General features: G+C 34.7%; 1 protein-coding gene across 8 annotated transcripts in view; it reads left to right on the forward strand.

The window, feature by feature from the left end:
* TNNI3K (TNNI3 interacting kinase) overlaps positions 1-23,928 on the forward strand; it is a 285,366-nt gene that overhangs the window by 84,893 nt on the left and 176,545 nt on the right. For 7 of the 8 annotated variants that reach the window (XM_079128911.1, XM_079128916.1, XM_079128915.1 and 4 more), the window contains exons 7-12: positions 1,999-2,137; positions 5,368-5,412; positions 7,610-7,754; positions 7,835-7,939; positions 14,487-14,581; positions 15,135-15,284. In XM_079128911.1, the coding sequence (XP_078985037.1) occupies positions 1,999-2,137; positions 5,368-5,412; positions 7,610-7,754; positions 7,835-7,939; positions 14,487-14,581; positions 15,135-15,284 (679 nt within the window). The remainder of the gene's footprint in view (positions 1-1,998; positions 2,138-5,367; positions 5,413-7,609; positions 7,755-7,834; positions 7,940-14,486; positions 14,582-15,134; positions 15,285-23,928) is intronic. The other variant, XM_079128912.1, reaches the window with a different exon arrangement.

A 23,928-nucleotide genomic window follows, 5' to 3' on the forward strand; every position in this document is an offset into this window, starting at 1 on the left:
CCTAATTTCAGAATCCTTGCTCTTACCTACTACACTCAGTAGAAAATAATTTCCCCATATCCCATCTTGCTAATATTTTGCCTAGAATGCCTATCAAATGTCTCATATTTTTGAGAAGTTTCTACCAAAGACATATGTATGGCTGCTGAATAGGATAAGCCAAAAATAGTTTTAGAGCTTGAATTCATTTTCGTTTTGATACCTCAGTGCTCAGGACAATTGAGGACATTTTCCTAACTGTTATTTTTAATGACACACACATCCCAACTTATCTTTTAGGATCACTAAAGTGACTTTTAAAATTCTCAGGGAGGCAATGTCATGTTTAAGGAAATTACTTGGTGAATTCCTAAGTATATATGTAAATGATTCAAAGGATGCTCATAAATTTTCTGGAACAACCCCAGAAGGTGAAGCATCAGCACTTCATCTCTCTCTCTCCCTTTGGATGTGGAGTAACAACTAGGTGGGGAAGATGCCAGGATTACTGTTGCTGTTTCTCCTTTACTTCGGCATCCAGAAAAGGACACAGGACTCCAGCAGCAAAATGGCCAGCAGTGGCCTATGCATGGAGCCAACATGAAAATCAAGACTCAAGTAAAGTTCTGACTAGACAGAGAATTTGAAAAAGATTGTTCAGGGAGAATTATGGGTGATCGTAGAAGGTATTATGTGCAATGAAGAGCTACGTTATGGAACTATCAAGAGTCAATACTAAAGAAAAGAAATGGCAAAAGTAGGCTTGCAAAGCCAAAATTTAACTTTTTCAAAGTTTCCTCATATCTTATCTGGTCCTCACAGTAACTTTGAAACAGGAGTGCTAAACAATATTATCTCAATTCACTGAAAAAATTTAAAATAACACACAACATATATTATGTGTCAGTCATTGTACTAGGCACTTTAAACATATTATCTCATTTGATCCTCAGTGACCCGTGAGTTAAGTTTTATTACCACTTTTATCTATGAAGACAGGCTGAGATTATTTAATTTTCTCAAGGTCACTCAGCTAATATAAATAATATTCTAATTCTAGGTCTCTCTTCCTCTGGACCTTAACTCTTCTGTTTATTATATTGCCACTCAACTTTAAAATTTGTTATGTATAATAGGGTCAGTAGCTGCACCATTGGTTGCTTAGGCAAAACTATCATCAAACTACCACTTCATGCCATACATTTTTCCTTGCTTACTATAGACTTGATGTGGTTATACCACTGTTCAACCTTCTATAGATTGTGTTTAGAGAAGGTGTCCCTGTTCCTCAGCCACTGTGTGTTAAATTTTAATTAGCCCAGGCCACTCACAATAAATCTTTCTCCTTCTCTAGCAGCCTTTGGTTTAGAAAGTTGTAAATTACCTACTGCATGCCAAGGAGATATGGAAAAAATGGTTTCTGAGAAGTTTTCAGGAAGAAATTTCTAGATTTAAAAAAATGAAATCCCATATTTCAAAAACTAGAAGAGTCCCTTACTTTACTCTGTGGACTTTGGTTTATAATGCCTGGAGCTGCTAAAACCCTCTAGAAACCGTGAGGATGGTAGTGTGAAGGTGTTGAGTGTGGCAGAACAGAATGACAGAAAGAACTTGAGTTCTGACAATATTCTTAAACTGTTGTATTAATCAACCCTGCAATTGTTCTAATTTAAGACTGATTGTTAGCTAATGTAATAATAAATTCCTTATTATTCAATCCTGTTGAGTTATGATTTTCTTTTTTTATTATTGTTTTTATTTTTACAGACTGCATTTTGATACATTGTACACAAATGGGGTACAACTTTTCGTTTCTATGGTTGTGCGCAAGGTAGATTCATACCCTTCGTGTAAGCATACATGTATATAGGGTAATGATATCTGTCTCCTTAGGATTTTCTATTATTTTCTGGTGACAATAACCTAAGAAAAGGCTTTAAAGGCATGTGTTGTTTACTGTCAAAAGTTTTCCATTGTCTTAACTTTTTATATTAATCTCAGATTAATGGCTCCCTTTAGGTAACCCGCCTCCTTTTGAAATTTGGTGCTGATGTAAATATAAGTGGTGAAGTTGGAGATAGACCTCTCCACCTAGCATCTGCAAAGGGATTTTTTAATATTGCAAAACTTTTGATGGAAGATGGAAGCAAAGCAGATGGTAAGATTACATGTTTAGGAGAATTTTGCTGTCTTTCAATTTATGTATACTATTTTACATGTACTTTTCTTACTAGAGAATGAACTTGAACTTGACTCAACCTCTATTCAAATGCAAATTTGTTCCCCAAATCATAATTTATTTTTAAATAATATATTTATTAAACCTGCAAGAGAATCCTTCTCTAATGTTTTAGTTCAATTCTTAATATATTAGGTGGTTTGATAAAGTAAGACATTTTCCTAAGTAAATTAGTCTTTGTTGTTTTTCCCTGCTGTTTTCTCAAAGAGACATATAATTTACACATATAAGATTCTTACATTTGTAGCGTACACACTGATGAATGTTTATTCATGTATACATTTATGCAAAAACCACCCAGATAAAGACATAGGATATTTCCTCACTCTGGAATATTCACTTTTTCTTTTACCTCAGTAAAAAGCCTTCACCACCAGAGATCCTTGAGATACAGGCATCTATCACCATAGATTAGTTTTGTCTGTTCTTAAAGTTCGTATAATTTGTGACTGGTTTCTTCTACTCAACAACTTAATTTTAACAGTTATTCATAATATTGCATAAGTTATACTTTCCTTTTTATACTGCTAAAATTAACCTGTTTTAATATGCTATAATTCATTAATATTTCTAATGTTTTGCTATTATGAATAAAACTACCAACAACATTCTGATCCAAGAGCTTTTGTGAACATATATGCATTTATTTTTCTTTAGTACCTATATTGAAATATTTGCTATACCAAGGGGTATTCAAATATTTAAATTCTTAGGAAATTTCCAGACTTGACTAAACCTCTAGTCAAATGCAAATTTGTTCCCCAAATCATAATTTATTTTCCAAAGTGTTTGTATTATTTTTCAATCCTATAGTAATGTATCAGAGTTCCAAAAACTCTCAATTGCTTCCCATATTAGTATAATTTTAATGGAGATAGAGTTTGAATATAACCAGTTTGGAAAGAAAGGCTATAGAATACATGGAAGGACTTCAGATTCAATTACTAAAATACAATCTTTCTTGCCATTTTATTTTTAAAATTATAAAAATGAATTTTGGAAAGTTGATTAAGAGTAGAGTTATTGAAAAAAATCTTCCTCATGAACTTTATTTTTTGACACAAATTCACTGAGAGTTACATTTTGCCATTAAATTCTCTCAGGCATATCCAACATTCTTCCATTGACCCCCTAGAGACCTAATTAAAAGCCCAGCTGTAAGAGCTGCTGGCCTTTGCAACAGGAATGATACACATTTCCAAAAGGACATGGTTGTCAAACCTGTAGAACTGCCAGTTCCTTGGTTCAAATTTCAGATTGATATTCAGTTAATAAAGCTAATCAATGGTTTTTATCTACTCAAGGAAAAAAAAAAAAAAAAAAAACAGAAAGGATCTTAGAGACAACTGAGGTAAGAGGCTAGGGCAGTTTCCAGCTACTGTGTTGGAAACAGGCATCAGTATTTTGTAAAATTTGAGAAGCATAATTTGTAATGTTTTCTATAAGCTACTGTGCAATAATGCATGCATCTGTACTATAGCTAATGTGTTGTTGAGACACAAGGAACACTGTTACTTGGACCTTATTTAAACTGTCTCTTTCATTCTGAGAGTTCAGAATAGGCAGAGGAACACCTGTGTGAACCACTGAACACATAATTATGTTTTTGAAACCGCCTTGCTCTTCTAAGGGGTCAAGAACTGCATCACTTTTTCCTTTTATTATCAATGCCAACCTCAGCTTTTTATTCTTCTGCACAACTCCAAAGCTCAGTAGTGTCAAAATGAGTGTCATTTGTGATCAGCATGTCTCCAGGATCAAAGGACTATTCTGCAAAAGGCATTGAAATGTGTAGTATACCCATACTCCCCTTACATACCAGCATCATACAATATAATTTTTAACATCTTTCAGACTCTCACAAGTACTACATGCCTCTACTCAATCATTTTTTGAAAAAAATCAAGAGACAGCATGATCCAAACTTTTAAGTGTTTTTATTTCCTCTTTATATACATTTGATATTTAAGCCCCTTTTGCACTTCAACCAATTGTAAAAAAAAAAACCATAATATATACTATGCTGATGGACACTGTACAGGACTTATTGCCAGTTAGTTCACTTACTCCAAAATGTATCTAAGCCTCAATATGATTTACTTTAAATATAGACTTTACCTATGGTGAATGAACATAAAAGGAAGATTAAATGAATGACCCCAAAAGTACAATTTGAAATCTGGTATTTACAGTATGTTTCCATGGTAACAGAAAGTCACAAAAAATAAATTTAGGTTATAAAATTGGTCAAAATGCAATGCTGAAAGCAAACTCTTCAGTTCAATATGTTTAAAGACTGACCTATTCAGTTAGGTATGTTTTAAGTCTCTGGTCTGCTTCCTTATTTCTCCTGAGGGCAGTGAAAAAAAGAGAAATATAATACCTCCTAAATGAGGTTGAAAAGGCCAAAATATCACTGGACTTCTTTTAAAAATTGCAATACAGTCCTCATAACTTATCATTTTGACATGGTTGAAGATGGAAAATTTTAAATTCAGAATATATTAATTTTTGTCATCTCAATATTAAATGTTATAGTCCTTTTAAATAACATAGTCCTTCAACATTGATCCAGTTTTTACAGAAATTTACAAAATTTCCTAGAACATGTTCAGTTAGAAGAGTGTTTTATTTTTAAAAATATATATTTGGGGGATATCATACAAATATGTTATTAAATATGTATTTAAGACACATTTGGGGTTTATTTTAAGATGCTCTGTGATTTGAAGACATTGCTGGGTTAATCTAAAACTTTTTATCTTTAAGACCAATAATCAATTATTGATTATTTTCACCCACCCACCCATTCAAACATTTTTTCTTTAAAAGATATTACTGAACACTTACTCTCTTCAGAGTAGAGGACAGGTACTAAATATTTTCCTTATGATGATTTATGTATATTTCTTTGTTTAAAAGTCTCCTTTATCTAAACCTCTCAATAATATATTAAGGTAGAGTAAATGGAATGTCAATGAGAGATTCAATTTTCTTGAGGTTACATATAATATCATATTCATGTTTAGTGCTTGCAAACTTGTGCAAGAGAAAACAAACTAAATCACAATGACTGAAGCACAAACAACAGTTGTGTTCACATAAACCCTGCTTTTTGATCCTGTATTTCCCCTGGTTTGTCCCTTCAGCTGGTATTTACTGCTTTGATGGGAAGAATGTCAAGTCCACTGCAGGTAATTTACCAAGTAGAAAACTTACTTTACGTCTTATTGATTCAATAGGAGAAAAAGTATGTTGGGTGGAGCTGGGCTTACTAAAGGCAAATTATGCACTTCTACTTTATAATTATTTTTTGGACCTCAAGAATTCTTAAATGACCTTCCAGAGGCCCTGGACTCAACTGTTCTCATGCATTGACTCATGCCATCGGCTTTCCCTATGTTCAAACAGAATGTGGACAAAGGAAAGTATCACAAGAAGGAAGACAATCAAAAGAACCAGAAACATTCTTCTGTAGGAGAAGTGTCTTTCTGAGCTATTCATTAAAAAAAAAAAAAAAAAAAAAGGGTTCAAAAATTTATTTTTCTATAACAACCACAGGAGATCAGGGACTTTATTAAATAGTTTCCTTTGGCTTAAGATCATACAGGACAGGATAATGAGAAAGGTTCTCAACAAATTATACAAGCTACAAGACCTAAATCATGTTCATTAATTATCATATAATGATTATACCAATCGTAATATACAATTATGCATGAAGTTTTAAAAATTACTGTTACCTTCCTTGCTTTACATTCTTAATTTCATTATTTAAAAAAAAATTCATGTCTTTAATTCTTTTGGTTCTACAAAATAAACAAAGAAATCGTATAATAAAATAAATGGCTCTAAAGTACTTAATGCAACTATTGTAGTGTTAAAATATTGAGTTAAAAGCCAGACCCAGAATTGGGCAGTTTGGTGTTTAGTTTTTATTATTTCAATCCTGTAATTACTGACTGTTCATTTTTACTCTGAGTATATGGACTCTACATTCATAAGTTTATTGGTCTTAGAATGTAGAAGAAAATTAAGAGGTAAATTAGGAAACAAAATAACTTTTATTGAACATCTGTCTACTATGTAATAGGCATCATATTAGATACTTTCCAACCACAAGGTCCTTTAATCCTTTAAGCCTGCTGCAATGATGTTGTATTACTTCATCATTACTAATAAAACATCAGTACCTCTAACACCTAGCCCAGTGACTGACTCATTGTGATCATTCAAAACTTAATGAGTGAACAGAGTATCAATCAAGTTTTCTCAAGCATTGGAAGCTAACTGTAACTTAAGCATAAAAGGAATATATTAAAGGATATCAAGTAGCACACAGACTCTTCCCCAGAAAAGGGTGGAAAGGCAGGTTTAGAATACTAACAGTGAGGTACTCACAGTGACATCCAAAGTCACACTACAAAACAAAATCAGTCCTCTGAAGACAGCACCAGCTCTGCTGTACTCACATCAACCTTATGCTTAGGAAACCCAGAATGCAAGACAGTGAATCTGTTGCTGGAATTACTATCATCAGAAAGTAAGTGGAGCTATTGCCACCCCTACCACATTGCCAGGACAGATTAGGCCCTGTTTAATGTGTCATCAGCTCCAAAGTCAGAGCTTGATGTGGTATGTTGATTGGAAAAGACTACAGATAATTGTCCAAACTAGGGCACTGTTGAGAATGAAAGGGTCATGTTAAGAATTATCCCAGGACAACAACCCCCTACATTGTCCCCGTCTCCTAACCTTGGGCCCTAAATACAAAATAATCTTGGAAAGCACATTTTCAGCTTCTGTGATAGAACACTGACAGCCTATACTTTCACTATAGGGAATTTCCCAAATATGATAGTGATCATGAAGCTGGGTGAGCAAAAAGAAGAATAAGTTCCCACTTTCCAACTACTGAGTGAACAAATGAATTTTAAGTAACTTGTTTATGCTAATATGTTTAATGAGGTCTGGAGCCTCTAAAATGATTGTGTGTGTATGTGTGTGTGTGTTTATATATATATATATATGGCATCCTTCAGAGGAAAAACAAAATCAATTCAAAGGAGACATGTAGGAAATAAAGCCACAAGTATCTTATGGATGTTTGTTAGTTTCCTGAACATTTCATTGTGCAAGGTAGATTTGATTAGATGCATTCCACAGAATTTATGGGAGCTAGAAGAAAGTCTATTTAATGTGGTAATAGACAATAGAATAGAATTACAACTTTTTAAATTGGTTGCACTTAATTTCCTCTATTATTATCATTAATTGGCAATTTTCAGGAGTCTCTCAGGCACTTACAAAATGGCCATGGCCCTGTTTATATGACGTCTGTGATACAGTGGATTCCAGATAACATATCTTTTGCTTTGTTGCTGATGACAGTGAATGCTCAGGATAATGAAGATCATGTCCCGCTCCACTTCTGTTCTCGATTTGGACATCATGATATAGTGAAGTACCTGCTCCAACATGATTTGGAAATTCAGCCTCATGTTGTTAATATCTATGGAGATACCCCTTTGCATCTGTGAGTATTATGTAGAGTTCCATAGGTCCTGTAAGTATAACACATGTATTTACTTATCAAAATATTTTCTTCAAATCTAGGGCATGTTACAATGGCAAATTTGAAGTTGTTAAGGAAATCATTCAAATAACAGGAACAGAAAGCCTGACTAAGGAAAACATCTTCAGTGAAACAGCTTTTCACAGGTAAAAGAATATTTATGTGCAATAGCCACTAAACTTAGCTGACACTTGGCAGCACCTGAAGTTGTGTATATAAAGCAAGAACAAATAGTGGCAGATGTTGCAATCAGAGAGTGATAACACAGGTAAGGCAGAGGATGAGATGCCCAAGCTAGATGCACAGAAGAAAAGGTGGAGGCAGATGCTGCAGTCAGCACAACAGATGGAGTTGGAGCCAGATGCTGTGTTCCTGGTTGCTGCCACAAAGACAGGGACTGATGTTGCCAAGGAAACAGGCATATCAACATCTGTAAGCATATTGCTTCTATTCCTTCTCTGTGGAATGCTGCCAAAAGGGGCTGTGCCTGTAATCCTCCTCCAACAAGAATATTGTTACCAGAATTTATCAGCATCAAATGTGACACTTTTTTCCTTACTACTTAAACCTTATGTGCAAATATGTCTACCTATTTAAGACATCCATATGTCAGTCTGTGAAAGCCTAGTCAGGATGACTACTGAGATACCTAAGAAGGTGTTTGTTCTTTTCTGGGAATCCATGAGAGTCCTACAGTATACTCTAGGAAAGCACAGTAAAGGATCAGTTGTGTTTGGAAAAGTTGCAAAAGAAAAAAAGAGTTTTGGTCAACTTTTGTATCACTGTGAACCAAAGACTCAAGAACAATGTAGAGGAGGAGGAAATATTATTTTGGCTCATGATTTCAGAGATTCAGTTCCTGGTTAGCAAACTTCTTAACTCTGGGCCAGAGGTGAGGCTGAGGCTGATATGGCAGAATGGTTCAGCAAAGGAAAGTAGTTCAGGGCGTGGCAACCAGGAAGGGGAGAGAGAGAGAAAGAGAGAGAGAGAGAGAGAGAGAGAGAGAGAAAGAGAGAGAGAGAGAGAGGGCGCACTCTGATCACCAGGGACAAAATATAAACCCTAAATGCACTCCCCAAGTGACCTACTTCTTCCTTCACACCCTACCTGCCTACTTTTGTAACCCAGTTAATCCATTCAAGTGGATTAATGTGCTGAGTAGGTTAATCTTCTCGTAACCCATGTCCAAATTTCTTGCATTTTTTCACACATGAGATTTTGAGGGAAACTTCACATAGAAACCATAACAAAGAAGGAAGAGAAGAAATTACTAGTAATTCAGAGCCAAAGCAGCTCCCTAAAATGTCTAAAACAAAGTGTAAGATTTATAAAATTTAAAGCCTTTATTTTTAAAGGTTGTGATTTTGCTGTAAAAATAATAACAGTTACATAAATGTAATAAATCTTGAAAACAAAGTCATTTAACTATATATTACATATTTCTTAAATAATTTGCAACCTCTTTGAAAGTATCTGGAATTAACTTATTGTTTTCATAATATTTGTATTGCACTGATAAATAATGTAAATGAGGAGACTCTTTTTTCATACTAAACTAAAATTAAGTTTAGGTCTCTACATCAAACTTCAGCCCATCAAATTGCACATAGCATTACAGGATGTTTAAAATCAGCTACAGAGTTTGGTCAAAAGGGAAGTTAAGAAAACTACCATTTATGGAGTTGTGACTATATGACTGATGATTTATAGCCATTATTTAATTTAATCCTCCTAACCATTTTATGAAAGGAATATTTAAAATCAAAGAAACTAAATAACTTGCCAAGGGTTCTTATGGCTAGAAAATAATGTAGTAAATGTCTGCCTAACTTAAAATCCTATGCTTTTTGCCTATCTTCATGTTCTAGTACCAGAATGTTTTGTGTTTTCTCCACACTTGGTAACACAACAAATGCAAAAACTCTTCAGATCATACCTTCAGTCAAAATGGATCAGTGGGATCTGTCCCTGAAGGGGAAAATTGGCAGAACTGATATGAATGCAGTGCTGGTATCCTCTTTCCCTGTTAGGTCATGCCCGTTATGGCTGATACCTCAGGCTAGATTTCAAATCGTTTTGCTTCCCCATACACATGAATTGGAACCAACTATAATCAGAGGGTGACTGTCACCTCCAGGAGGTTGTCTATATGAGATCTGTGAAGTGAGTTGAAAGCATGAACCCAACTGTTTTATTTTGTGTAAGCCTGTGGCAACTAGCAGTAGCATTAATATTTTTATTCTTTTTATTGTAAGCACATACTTATAAAAGAAACTCCTTTTACATGAGGAATGTACTATGAATACAAATTTTTCTTCTTACAAATCAGTGCTTTGCACATAAGCATTACTTATATATTCATTATTATTTTTCTATGTGTACTTATCCAAAAATATTTGTATATGTATACATATCTGTGTATACACATATATACACATGTACGTAATATGTACACACACACACACACACACACACACACATACATGTTAGAGTTTGGATTTAGAATGCTCTCCAAAGGCTCATGTGTTGTAAACTTGATTCCTGGTTGGTGGTACTATTGGGAGGTGGTAGAAATCGTAGGCGCTGGGGCCTGTTTGGAGGAAGTAGATCACTCAGGGAATTTCTTTAAAGGGTGTATCTGTCCTTGGTCCCTTAATCTTTTTTCCTGCTTTCTCCTGGTCTCTATTGGATGAACAACTCTGTTTCTCCAAGTTGTTCCCTGCTCTAATGTTCTTTCTCACCATAGGCCCATAATGGTGGGATCAAGTGTCTATGAACTGAAACAGTGAGGCAAAATAAATTCCTCATCTTTTAAGTCATTTATATCAGACTATAAACAACAGAAAATAAAACTGAGAAGTGGGTCATTGCTGTGACTATACCTAACAGTATGTCTGGAATTGGTTACTGGGGGGAGTTTAGAAATGTTTGGAAAAGCAAGCTAGAGAAAGCTTAGAACATTGTAAGGAGAACTTAATGGACAATTCTGATGTGAGCTCAGAACATCAGAATGCTTGGAGAACTGTGGACAGGAAATACTGTATTCATAGGGTTTTAGATGAGAAAATGGATTCTCTTGGGAACTGAACTAGAGGACGTGTGTGTTACATTCTGGCAACAAACTTGTCAACATTTTGCCCATGCCTTGAGAACATTTGTGAAGCTGAACTTGAAGTTGATGGAATAGTTTATCTGGCAGAGGATTTATCAAGGCAGCACAGCATAAAGTTGATGACATGGGTATGGAGAACTGGTTTACACAAGATTTACAGTAATATTTAGAAACAAAAATTGAGCAGAAGGACTTTAAAATTTTGTAGTTTGATCAGAAAAGAAGTATATATAAAATTGGAGCCAAGAAAGGTATTCTTGTTAAAGAGATTAGCACTACTTAAAAGAAATCAAGTACTCTGCACCTGTATGATAGGAAAGATGGCTTGAGAGCATCTCAGGAATTTACCACACCCACCCATTGCAGACTAAAGGGTATGAAAGTGTAAACGCCTTTGAAAGACTTTGCTTTGAGAATTATACCTGGGTGCTGTACTCACACTGGGATGCCTACAAAGTTGCTCCCCTGGAATTCATTTATTTATGTTCAGTCATCCAGTCACCTGCTGCAGTCATGGCATGGGTGGCAGACCTTGGTATCATCTGAATAGTGCTGGTTTGGAAGATATGCAAAATATAAGACTTGTGGAGTCACAGTGCTTCCACTCAGATTTCAAAAGGGAATCTGGGAAGCCAGGCAGTAAGTGAAAGTTCAGAATCCCTGATAGTCCCTGGTAGAGCAATGCATGAATCTGTGAGAGTGAAGCAATGGAGGACCAAGGAACTTAGTGGTGTCAGGAATGTGGAATGTCTACTAAGCAAAGCTATAGACATCAAGCAGAGCCAGCTCCAGACAGTCCTGTAGACTGCAGCTGGCAAGGCAGTCAAGGCAGGTCTGCCCAAGACCTTTGGAATTCACATCCTACCATCACATATCCTGGATGCAGAATGTGGACATAGAGGATTCAATGTTTGCCTTGCTGGGCTCTCTTTTTACTATGATTTGATTCTTCCTTGGTATTCTATTCCTTCCTTTTATACTGGAAATGTGTACCCAGTGCCATAGTATGATGGAAGTACATAACTTGATTTCTTATTTTTACATGGACTACGCTAATAGTTTTCCTTGAGACTCAGATAATACTTTGAGCAATGCTCTAACTGTTAAGACTATGGGGAATCTTGGATATGGATTGAATGCATTTTGCATTATGAGATGACATGAGCCATTGGAGGATGGGGATAAACTACTATGGTTTGAATCTGGAATGTCCTCCAGAGGCTCATGTGTTGAAGGCTTGATCCTTCGACATGGAGGTACATGGTTGGAGGTGATGGAAACTTTAGGAGGTGGGGCAGTGTTGTAAGAAATAGGTCACTGGAGTGTGTCCTTGAAGAGTTTGTCTTGTCTCCATCTACTTCCTTTCCCTCTCCCTCTCTGTTTCTTCACTTCCTGGCTGATACAAGGTGAGCAACTCTGCCCTCCCCCATACTCCCCATCATAATGTTCTGCCTCCACAGGCCCATAACAATGGGGCCACATGAACATGGACTGAAACTTCTGAAACTGTGATCCAAAATAAATCTTTCATCCTTAGAGTTATTTTCTCAGATGTTTTATCACAGTAATGGAAAGTTGACTAACACAATACATATGTATGCATATATGCAAACACACATACACATATAAATAAGTACACATACTTATGTATATATTCATAATTCATCATTTCCTGCAAGTAGTTGCTTTGAAAAAAATAAAGCACCTCAGATAATGGACTACTATATATGAAGTGTTAGGTCATATTTATAATGAAAATTGTTAATCATAATATGATATATTGCTCTGAGATGGTTGCTTTCTATTTATTCAATTATTCAAGAAGAGTTATTAAAGACTTGCCTTGTGATGATGCTAGAAGGGACATTAAAATGATAGGACCCCTTTCATCCTTAAAGGAGCCATGAACTTTTGGTAAGCAAAGGTATATCTATTACCATAACACAATGTGACAAGTGCCGTAAGACTGAAATGAAAAGGAAGCTGATGAGTTGGCTATGATTCATGAGAAGATTTTGCACAGGCTAGAAATAGTTTAGAAGATGTATGAAAGATGAGTGGTATTTATTAAAGAAATATAACCAAGTCAACACCATCTCAGGAAGAGGAAGTATTAAGATCCTCTGGATTACTTTTTATTCTAGAACCAAACCCCTGAACCCTTCCATTAGCCATGATTAGATGGGGCTTTTCTTAGTATTAGTTTCCTCCAGTCACCTATTATATACCTCAAAACTCTTCAGGGTTTGGATGTAGTATCTTGCTAGTGAAAAAATGATAGCAAAAGCAGATATATGAAGGAAATTATAGGAAAAGATTTATGAGAATTACTGGTCAGTGAATAAAAGCAAATAGTCATTATTAGGCATATTTTATTTATATTATACAAAATATTTTTCTCTATATTTCTTAGTAAACAGTGGAAATTAGAATTCCAATTAAGGAGTTCAACAAATCTAATTGTGAAATTTATCTATAAAAGTCTTATTTCCTTTGGGTCCTTAACTATGTTAATGTTTCCTACCAACTGAAAACAGCAGATCATGAACATCTTCTCTAGCTTGTAATGTGATTCCATAAATTTTGATTCACTTGGAATTTCAGCAACAATGTAGCAAATAAAGAAGGTATTGTCTATCATTATGTAGTATAAGTGGGAAACTATAAAATTCAAGAGGTCTAAGGACTTGTCTTGAATAATCTCACTAGTATATGGAGGAGTTCTGGACTTTGAGTCCACAACCAAAGTTCCCATAGTGAAATGACAGCTGAGATCTTAACTTCTGGTCAAGGAATTCTTCAGACATTTGATGGGTTTTCCAGAAAATAATTTCAAAATATGACTTGAATTTGACAAAAGCGCTCAGGACCCTCCTGGATTCCTTATTTTGTTGTCCTGCAGGATAATTTCTGGGTTAAAGTTAAACTAATAACACAGGAAATACTTGGTTAAAAAATTCTAGAAATTTTACACAACTTCTTTATTTACTGCAGATCTGAAAATCTTCATGATTTTATCATTGTATGTGCACATTTTTTTTTAACATTTTCATATGGTACTTGCTTGTTTTTCAGTACTTCTCTCACCATCTCCCCTCCCTTCTCTGTCTCTTTTGCACTTTTATATACACACCAGCATTTAGATTATCCTGTTTTAATCAAGGCTGTATTTGTTTCCTATGACTGTCATAACAAAATACCACAGGTCAGATAGATTAAGCCACAGACATTTGTTGCCTTATAGTTCAAGAGGCTGTAAGTACAAGATTAAGGTGTCAGCAAGGTTGGATTCCTCTGAAGTCTCTTTTCTTGACTTGAATACAGCTACTTTTACATTGTAATTTCACATGTTCATCCCTCAAACTGTCATGTTATAATGTTCTCTTCTTATTAAGACCCCAGTTTTATTGGATCAGTACCTACACTAGTGACCCCATTTTAACATATTAACTTTTTAAAGACGGTAACCCTAAATAAAGTCAGAATCTGATAGTTAAAGAAATTAGGGCTTTAATATGTGCATTGGGAACACAACTCAGCCCATAGAAGGACCTTCTGTTTTTCTTATTTTGCTTTTGCAGTGCTTGTACCTATGGAAAGAGCATTGACTTGGTTAAATTTCTTCTTGATCAGAATGTTGTAAACATCAATCACCAAGGAAGAGATGGCCACACGGGTAAGACTGGGACGAGAACATTCCTTGTTCAAGGTGTTTATCAATGATCTAAAACAGTGGTGTGCCACGGGGGAATGGGCATTGACTGTGGTCAGCCACAGTGAGGATGGATGTTGTATCAAATGATATCATTTAGAACTGATGGTAAATAGTTACAATGTAAAGCAGATTAAATTTTGGTCAACTTGACTGTTGTGCTATCTATAGTCAATGCATCCTCTTCTGGCCTGTACCAGAGACTTACTGACCATGCTGCCCTGCATTTGACTTGAGCAATGAAAATCTAACATTTGTTCTTGATAATTACTGTAGATGCACAAATACTAAAATATTGTTCTGAGCAAAAGAGAGTCTATATAGATTGACTAGAATAGAATACTTCTTTTTCTTATTGTCTGTTTCCTCCATGATAAAATTAATTCATTATCAGGTGTATCAATCTTGCTTTCTCTCTCTGAAAATAATGTCATTACATGATGATAATTGCCTTTTGAAAGTCAAAGTATAGTTTTCTTCCTTTTTCCTTTCATCCTTTTATTATTTTCTATTACAGGATTACACTCTGCTTGCTACCATGGTCACATTCGCCTGGTTCAGTTCTTACTGGATAATGGAGCTGATATGAATCTAGTAGCTTGTGATCCCAGCAGGTCTAGTGGTGAAAAAGATGAGCAGACATGTTTGATGTGGGCTTATGAAAAAGGTATATTTTTAATCATTGCATTTCTATAGTGACACATTGAACTGTATGCATAGATTATGTCAGTGCATCAATAATTCCTTCGCTTGCAAGACTTGTACATTCCTGTTTCTTCTGTAGGTTGTATTTCAGTCTCTGGGGATTTGAATCAAAGTCTAATAGACCATCTTTAGAGAAACCAACTCTGGACTGCAGATTAGCTGAAGGCATTCTCAGTATTGATATATTGAAAAAGGGAATGTGCTATTGCATTTCTAGGTACTAAATTGTGGTAAGAAATGGTAGTAGAGTGGTATTAGAGCTAGTCTTTATTTCTCTTTTAAGGGAATTTTGATGTAGATTCAAATTAAAAAATATATATAAATATAAAGAAAAATAGAAATATGTGGAAGAGTAAACCCTGTTGATAATGCCTGTGCTAGAAAAATGTAAGGGAGCCAAGATTTGTGTTTGGGTGTGAACTTATCTGAACTCAAAGCAGTGAGAACTTGGAATCTGGTGTGAGAACATCTGGGTTTATATCAAGTCATGTTCTTTGACCTTGTGCAAATTAATCTTGCTGGGCTCATTCCTTCATTGAAAAATTGTAGGTAACAACTTCAACTTAACAAGATTGTAAAAATAAATGTTATAAAATGCACAAATTATTTAGATCAGTGCCTGGCACAAAATAAGCACCTAATAATATTTTAGTAGGACTTGCCCACTGGTCTCTGCAACATATGCCATATTTGTCACCTTTATTTGGTAGTAGTAGTAGTAGGTCAGAAATAAAGTTGATAAATTTTTCATTGCAAGGAAAATGTAACTAGAAATGTTCAGAGATGAAACACCATCTTTGTCACTGGTTTTTAGATACATTGTACCTCATAAGTGAGTTCTGCATATGCACAAAAGCTCCTAAAGAATTTAGATTTCTCAGGTGACATGAGACAGTATATATTGTAATTGAAATTATGGAGTTATGACTGAATACTGAAGATCAAAACTTTTTTGTTTCCATTTATAACAGTGATTTAATCAGAAGACATGGTACTCACTCTGATTTCAGAAGAGGCAGGGGTGGGATAAAAACATGGCACAAAGTTGTATTTTCTTTTTTTTAAGATTAAAACTTTTAAGAAACATTTTACTTATGATTTTAAACTTTGATGACTGCATTTTAGGATGTTTAAAGTATATAAAAAATATATTTCTTTTTTATATACTTTAAACATAAACATAAAAGGCCATACTAAAAATGTCAATTACGAAGCTGTAAGATTTCTCATCCTATTAAGTTGAACTAAAAGCTTATCTGAAGTAGGATATGAAAGTCTGTTGATGAAAAGGGAGATGGATTTTGGTCAATGGAAATGGGGAGTCATTGTCAGCATATAGACAAGAAGGGAAAGCATACAGATCTGAAGATTGCTAGTGAAAAAATGACACGGGAGTTGCTTTAATAAAGGCAAATGAACAGTCATGGAACCATAAATAGTAAGGTAGGTATAGACCTGCTCTCTTTTTTGTTTTTACTTTTTGAGTATTGTATAAATACAAGTATCTCCACCTTTTCATATATATTTGCACAATTCAGTGAACTTTTACAAGTTGAACCTACCCTATACACAGATGATAAATGTTAACATAACCAGCACCCTAGAAGCCCCATTTACATTGTCTTTCAATCTCTTCCCCAAGGAGTGTACACTTCCTACTGACACAGTTAGTTTTTCTTCTTTCTGCACCTTAAATAAGAGAATGCTATGGTAGATATTTATTACTTTGTGTCTGGTTCCTTTGTGGCAAATAATTTGTGAGATTGGTCCATATTGCACAATGTTGTAGATTGTTCATTCTTATTGTTGCATAGTGTAGTGTAATGTTTTGTGACCAGATCACAATTTATTTATTCTGCTATCTGTGGCCATTTGGATGATTTCCAATTTGGGACTCTTAAAAATACTGTCCTGTGAACATACACATATATGTATATTGTGTATTTCTTTTGATGAATATATTAATGCATTTCTGTTAGGTACAAAGAAATTCTCCTTTGTATTAAAAACTAATTCTAGGTAGCTTGATATTTTAAGTATCAGCTGGAAAATCTTAAATATTCTGAAGCCTTAGGAGTCCTGACTAAGTTCTACTTACTCAAAGCATTACATTTATTCAAGTGATTATCAGACAGCATCTCTTAAGAAATGTGAGTTTCAGAGTAAGACTGTTTACAAAGCATTAGTCTTCCGGAAGGCAGCTCAGAAATTGCTGCTGCAGCTATCTCTTCACAGGGGTTGACTTTGTTTGTTTGTAGTTGATTGAGAGTGATAGTTGAAAACTGGCTTTACTTTTATTTTTTTGTGGAATTCCACACCTCACAAAACAATGAATCATTGTATAAACTTCTAAGATTTCCTGTCAAGCCACAACAAAAATCCTTTAGAGGACTTGCCCACTGGTCTCTGCAACATATGCCATATTTGTCACCTTTATTTGTTCATCTAATGTGCCAGGCGTCAGATTGGATTCCATTATTACTTGAATTTTAACAAATTGAATGTTAGTACCCAAGAGACAGATGGATATTTTGCATACGTTCTAGGGCAAAGCAAGTCAAACCAGCAAAATGAAATTATTGCTATTTTCTCTTGCTGGAGAAATGTTGCATTGTTTTCATGTATTCAGAGAGGATTGAAATGGCCTTGTTGATACTGTCAACAGTGCACAGTTTCTGTTTTCATTGAATAAAGAAATGCTTCCCTTTAGCCCTTGGAGAGGGAGTCACCAAATTAACTGATATAGTACACTAAAAACTTTCTGGAGCAATTTAGAGATGAAGCGGAGGAAGCACTCAAATTCCACATAGAGCTCCTTCTTCACAGAACAGGGGTGATATAGGAATGGCTCAACCATGCTTTACCATGTACCATATGCTATCCCAGGAGGGAGAAACTAGACAAGAACTGCAACAAGCAGGGTCAAGCTGAAAAGGAATATTTTTTGAGATGCCTAAGTAGAATAGCTCATCCTACTCTACACTCTGAAGACAGTTGAATCTTTTTCAACAGAATGTGTCTTCAGTCTGAAACCAAATTTTTTAGCAGACCCAAACTAAATTTTAGCTAACCATCTCTTTGCTATTCTGATGTAGTACATTCAGAGTACTAGAGTTTGGGAAAGTTATCTGCTCTCTTTTGGAATAGTTTTAAAACAAGAGTCTACCACCATGGGTTCCTGTGGAATCAGAAATGAAGAATACTTTCTATGTACATAGCCCTTTTAACCTAAAGAGCTCAGAATCAATCTCAGAAATAATTTTCTTGGTGCCCTTGATTCTACTGGGAAGCCTACTGGTTAAGTTTCAATATGTCTCTGCTCGACTGCTTAAAGTTCCAATTTCACAGTATTTAGAGTGTTTCTCCTCTCCAAGTCCCCACCCCCACCCTTCTTTTCTACTATTATATCTGAAAGTGTAGCAATAGCTGTCTCACTCACTTGGATTTGTTCTGCCCTTTCCCTGGGGTACAAAGGACTTGTATGAATCAATTTAAATTGGCCAGAAGAAATAGCCAGCAGCTTGCTTATGTTCAAATCCTCTTCCCTAATCACCAGTATGGAAAACCCATTGAAAAGACCTACACATAATCTTACATCCATTGCATTAAAGATGAAACTGCCGAATTGAAAAGATCTCAGCCAATTAGAATTGAACACATAGCTCAATAGTGTGTCTGGCAGTTAGATTTGAAAAGGCTGCCTTTGACAAAGAAAAGCACTTCTTTATGTCAGGCTGTTTAGGGTCAGAAAATAACCCAAACCAGAAACAGAACTAAAAACTTCTGATTTGCTTCAGTACTGACACCAGATAAAGTAATTTAGAGAGGCTGCTCTCCCAATATCTAATTACCCAGAGTACAATATTTGTATACAGCAGAAACTTTCTAATTCACAGTGACAGGGAGCTGGAGTTGGAGAATTAGTGAGTAAGTGAACAAAAACAATAAAAATCAAGACTCCTGTACCATGATATATACTCCATTCATTCCTTTTGACAAGTGTAGTATGGTGTGAATTATTTATAGTAAATGTACTATAGTGTATTCTCTAAAAGTAATGAAATCTTACAGTCACGAGTTTCTACAGGTTTTAGCCAATAAAAAATAACTGAGAAATGAAGTGAGGAAGGAACAGAAGAAGAGGTGGATTCATTAAATTATTTTATACATTTAGAACAATGAATTATAAATTCACAGGCTGCTTCTATATTAAATTCTTACCTATCAGAATTTATTTCCTATTTTAGTGAATAGTCAGTAATTTAGTGAACTTAGTTTAATGTGCTGAAGTAGATTTGGAATGAGGTAAAGGAAGGGTTAAACAAAAGATTTAGATGGTATTTCAAAATCACTGAGTTTTTTTTTTTTTTTTTTTTGGCTTGTTTGTTTTTTGATTTTTTTTTGTATACTGGTTATCATTCTGTAGTTGTTCTCTCTTTTAAATATAAATAAATAAAATAACACTAACCATTATTAGAATGAGAATTTCTATTATTATTTGGAGATAAGTCACAAATTTTTTGAACTATATTAACTGCAAGAATATACATAATTAGGATAAATTGTAGAACTTACATTCATTAAGTACCTATTGCATATGCACATATGTATATATAATTTATTTATCAACGTATTCTTATGAATGGATATTATCCTTCCACTATAAGGAGTTTGAGACTTACAGCTGTTAAGTCACATGGCTGATAGTAGAGAGCTGGCACCAGAGATCTATCTTATTGCAGAGTTCAAATTTTACCACTACACTCTAAAATCAGTCAGTTCTAAAGTCAAATTCCATCTGTAGTACTAACAACCTTAAATCAATTGTTTAATTTCTCTCAACCCTCATCCTCAAATTAAAAATGAGGAAATTAACAACCACTATGGAATTCTTTTGGGGGTTAAGGATAAAATATAAATGCTTGGAACCTAACAGATTCTCAATAAAAATGAGGATAGATATTGTTAAATGCAGAGCAGTGATTCAATTGAGTCTGTATAACTCCCAAATCTCACAGTCTTTCCTAATCTACAATATGCTTTATTATACAATAAGAAATAATGATGCATTAGGATGATGGGCATCCTTCATAAACCCACTGATGAAGATGTGTCTTCTGGCCAAACACCACTGGATAATTCTGGCATATAGAAAAGCATGTGTTGTATCATTGTATTGATATTTCTTATTTATGACTCGTTACACTACTACTTCTAAAACTTCCAGACTGAAATAAAATCAAGGAGACTTTGAAAATCACTATTCAAAATATTATGAAAGTAGTTCAAATTCATTATTATAATATAAAGAGTTGCATGCAAATATATAAAACAATATTTTAAATCTCCAGCTCAAATTCACAAGCTTTTTTTGGTATCTCAGGGTTCTTCCTCACAGCTAAGGAGGTATGTCAGAGTTTGTGATCATGTTTTCAGACTGCCACACCATCTGACTGCTAGATTTTTTTACTTAGGTATCTAAGAAATATTTTCTGATAAGTGGAAGATGATACATAAGGGAGGTGGCGGAGGGGGGCAAGAAAAAAATGGAAGAACTTTAGATTACATAGAGGGAAATGAGGAGGGGGAGGAGGTATGAAAAATGGTGGAATGAGACAGACATCATTACCCTATGTACATGTATGATTACACGAATGGTATGAATCTACATTGTGCACAACCATAGAAATGAAAAGATGCAACCCATTTGTGTATGATGAATCAAAATGCAGTCTGTAAAAATAAAAAAAAATTTAAAAACATCTAGAATGATGCTTGACTCCTTTTTCTCCCTCAGCTTCTCACTGCCACACACATTCATATACATTCAAATGGTTTCCTTTATTTTATTTTATGAGTATATTTTGAATCTATCCTCTGTATAGCCTCTGTATTTTTATTTATTTTTTTTACTTGTACAGAATGCATTTTGTTTCATTGTCCATAAATGGGGTACAACTTTCATTTCTCTGGTTGTACGCAATGTAGAGTCACACCATTCATGTAATCATACATGTACATAGGGTAATGATGTTTATCCTCTTTATTTTTATTACCACTGTTTTAATTCAAACCTTTATCATCTTTCTCCTGATAGCCTTATTTTAATAGTCAGAAAACTAGTTTTTGTTGTTGTTTTCTTGTTTTTCTTTTCAGCGTCTTTTGGATCTATTTATCCTGCTGTAGGGTGAAAGATATATTCAAGATGCAAATAAGGTCCTGGCATTCCCTAGCTTAAAACATTTCCTTGACACACTATCACTGATAGGAAAAAGTCCCAAACTTTTGTGTTCTGTGTACTTCCTGACTTGCAAACCTCCTATCCAATCTCTTTTTTCTTATGGATGACTCCTAGTGTCACAATCTTCATCGTATTCGTTCCAACACCAACATTCATTCATGCCCTTTTTTACACGTACTCTAAACAACAACTTAGCAATCTGCACAATAACCGTGTGAGGCAGCATCTATGAACACAAGACCATGTTATTCCATCTTTCAAAGTATTTTCTCCTGCCGCTACACCCTCCCCTTCTCTCCACCTGACTCCACTCTTTAAATTTCTAATTTCCCCTTAGCCTTCAAGACCTTTCTTGGGTCCTCTTTCAAAAAGTCTTCACTGACTCCAGTTTGGCATACACATTGTTTCTTTACATTTGACTCTATTCCATGTACACCCTTACCTCTATGTTCATCATTCCATCCTTCTCCTACCAAATCATAAACTTCCTGAGAACAAGAATTTGGTATATTGCTCTTTATCGTCTAACATCTTACATTCAGTGGATGATTCCTAATAGATATTCAACACATGCTTGTTGAAACAAAATAGAGAAAGAGGAGGAAGACATTTTAGATATAATATTCTATTTCATATCCCACTAAATGACACCTGGTGAGCTAATGTTCTCAAGAATACTAATTGCCTCTACTCTGTTGTCTCTGTAGCTATGTCTATAAATAGTGTAGGTTTCTTATTAACTGCATGATCCTAATATTCAAATAAATGAGCAGAAGAAAAAAGAATGCTCTAAAGCTCCTCTTTCTATGCATCAGAATGGTGAAGACTTCCCTCTGGCCAAAATGTTTTCATTCTCCCTTTTTGCTTAATCAACTCATTTTCATCTTCTCAGTTTAAAAGACAATTCCTCAAGGAACTCTTCCTTACCCCCTCCAGACTGCCTTACAATTTTACCATTATGCACATTCATAGCATCCTTTACCTTTTTTTCCCAGAGCTTTATTAAATAAAATTCAAGTGAATATATAATTATTTTTTTCTTTGCCACTAGACAATATTAGTTATATGATAAAGACCTCTTCTATTTCAACACTGCATCTCTCATATCTACTACTATTCACTTATTCAACAAAATTTATTGCCAGTTATACAGTGACAGACACTGTATTAGAAATCGAGGCAGGGGTAAAGTGAGCAAGATAGACAAAAATATCACTGCTTTTAGAAAGTTCACATTTCTAGCTGGAAGGATTGGGCCAAAAGTGAGAAAATATATGGAAATTATTAGGTAATAATAGTGCTATAAATAAAATAAAAAGAAAATGCTGCAGTGAGTAAAAAGTTTAAAGATGCTATCTAAAATTAAGTATCCAAAGGAACTTTTTTTGTGTGTGTGGTGCTGGGGATTTGAACCCAGGGCCTTGTGCTAAATTATGTACAACCAGAAAAATGAGAAATTATACTCCATTTATGTATGATATATCATAATGCATTCTACTGTCACGTATATCTAATTAAAACTAGTTAAAAGAGATTATGAGAGATTTTTTTTAAAAATTAAGTATCCATGAAGGAAGAATTGACTACCTTATGGGAAGATATTGGAACTGGCTGTAATAAATGCACAAGAAATTAAAGATAGGAAGGAATTGGAAAAGGAAAGTAGAATGGAAAGGAGAAGGGGAAAAAAGGAAGGATAGTGAAATAGCTTAGGTTTTTTTGTTTTGGTGTGTGTGTCGGGGGTTCTCTTGACAAAAGTATTTATTTATGTCTTAAGCATTTATTCTTGTCTTAAGGTGAAGGACTGGTGGCATTCTTGTTTGGGCTTGTGATTAATTAAAAAAGTGGGTCAAAGGGGCTGTGAGTTCTCTCTGCAGTATAAGGCTAAGACATCTTTCAGATTCAAGTCATGAGAAGATGTAGCAAGTCAGGAATTTCTGTTGCCTCTGATGGAACTGATGGTGTGTGGGACCAGAATTGTCAGGAGGTAGATGAGTCATAGGAAGTTAAACATTAGAAGTCATTATCTGATCCCACTTTTAAGTGTTTTTAAGAAGTGGGTTTTTAACATAATAGAAAGTAAGACATTAAAATAAGGGCCAAATTTTCATATGTTATTGCAGCGGAAGTTTTATTTTTTGATTTGGAGTTAAACTAAGGCTGGGTTCCAACTTCAGTGATCTGGAATGTGAAATATATGAGGTCAATATTAATTCCTTGACTTTTATAATCAAGACCAAATCTCTAGGTTCTCTACTTATCCTTGTACCAAAAGGGCCTCCAAGTCACAAAATCAAGGAGAATATTTTAATACTTCATATCTTTTTCCATTAATCTCCAGATCCAATTATTAAAAATAATTCTC

Source organism: Sciurus vulgaris, assembly GCF_902686455.1.
Source record: "Sciurus vulgaris genome assembly, chromosome: 1".
Classification (NCBI taxonomy): domain Eukaryota; kingdom Metazoa; phylum Chordata; class Mammalia; order Rodentia; family Sciuridae; genus Sciurus; species Sciurus vulgaris.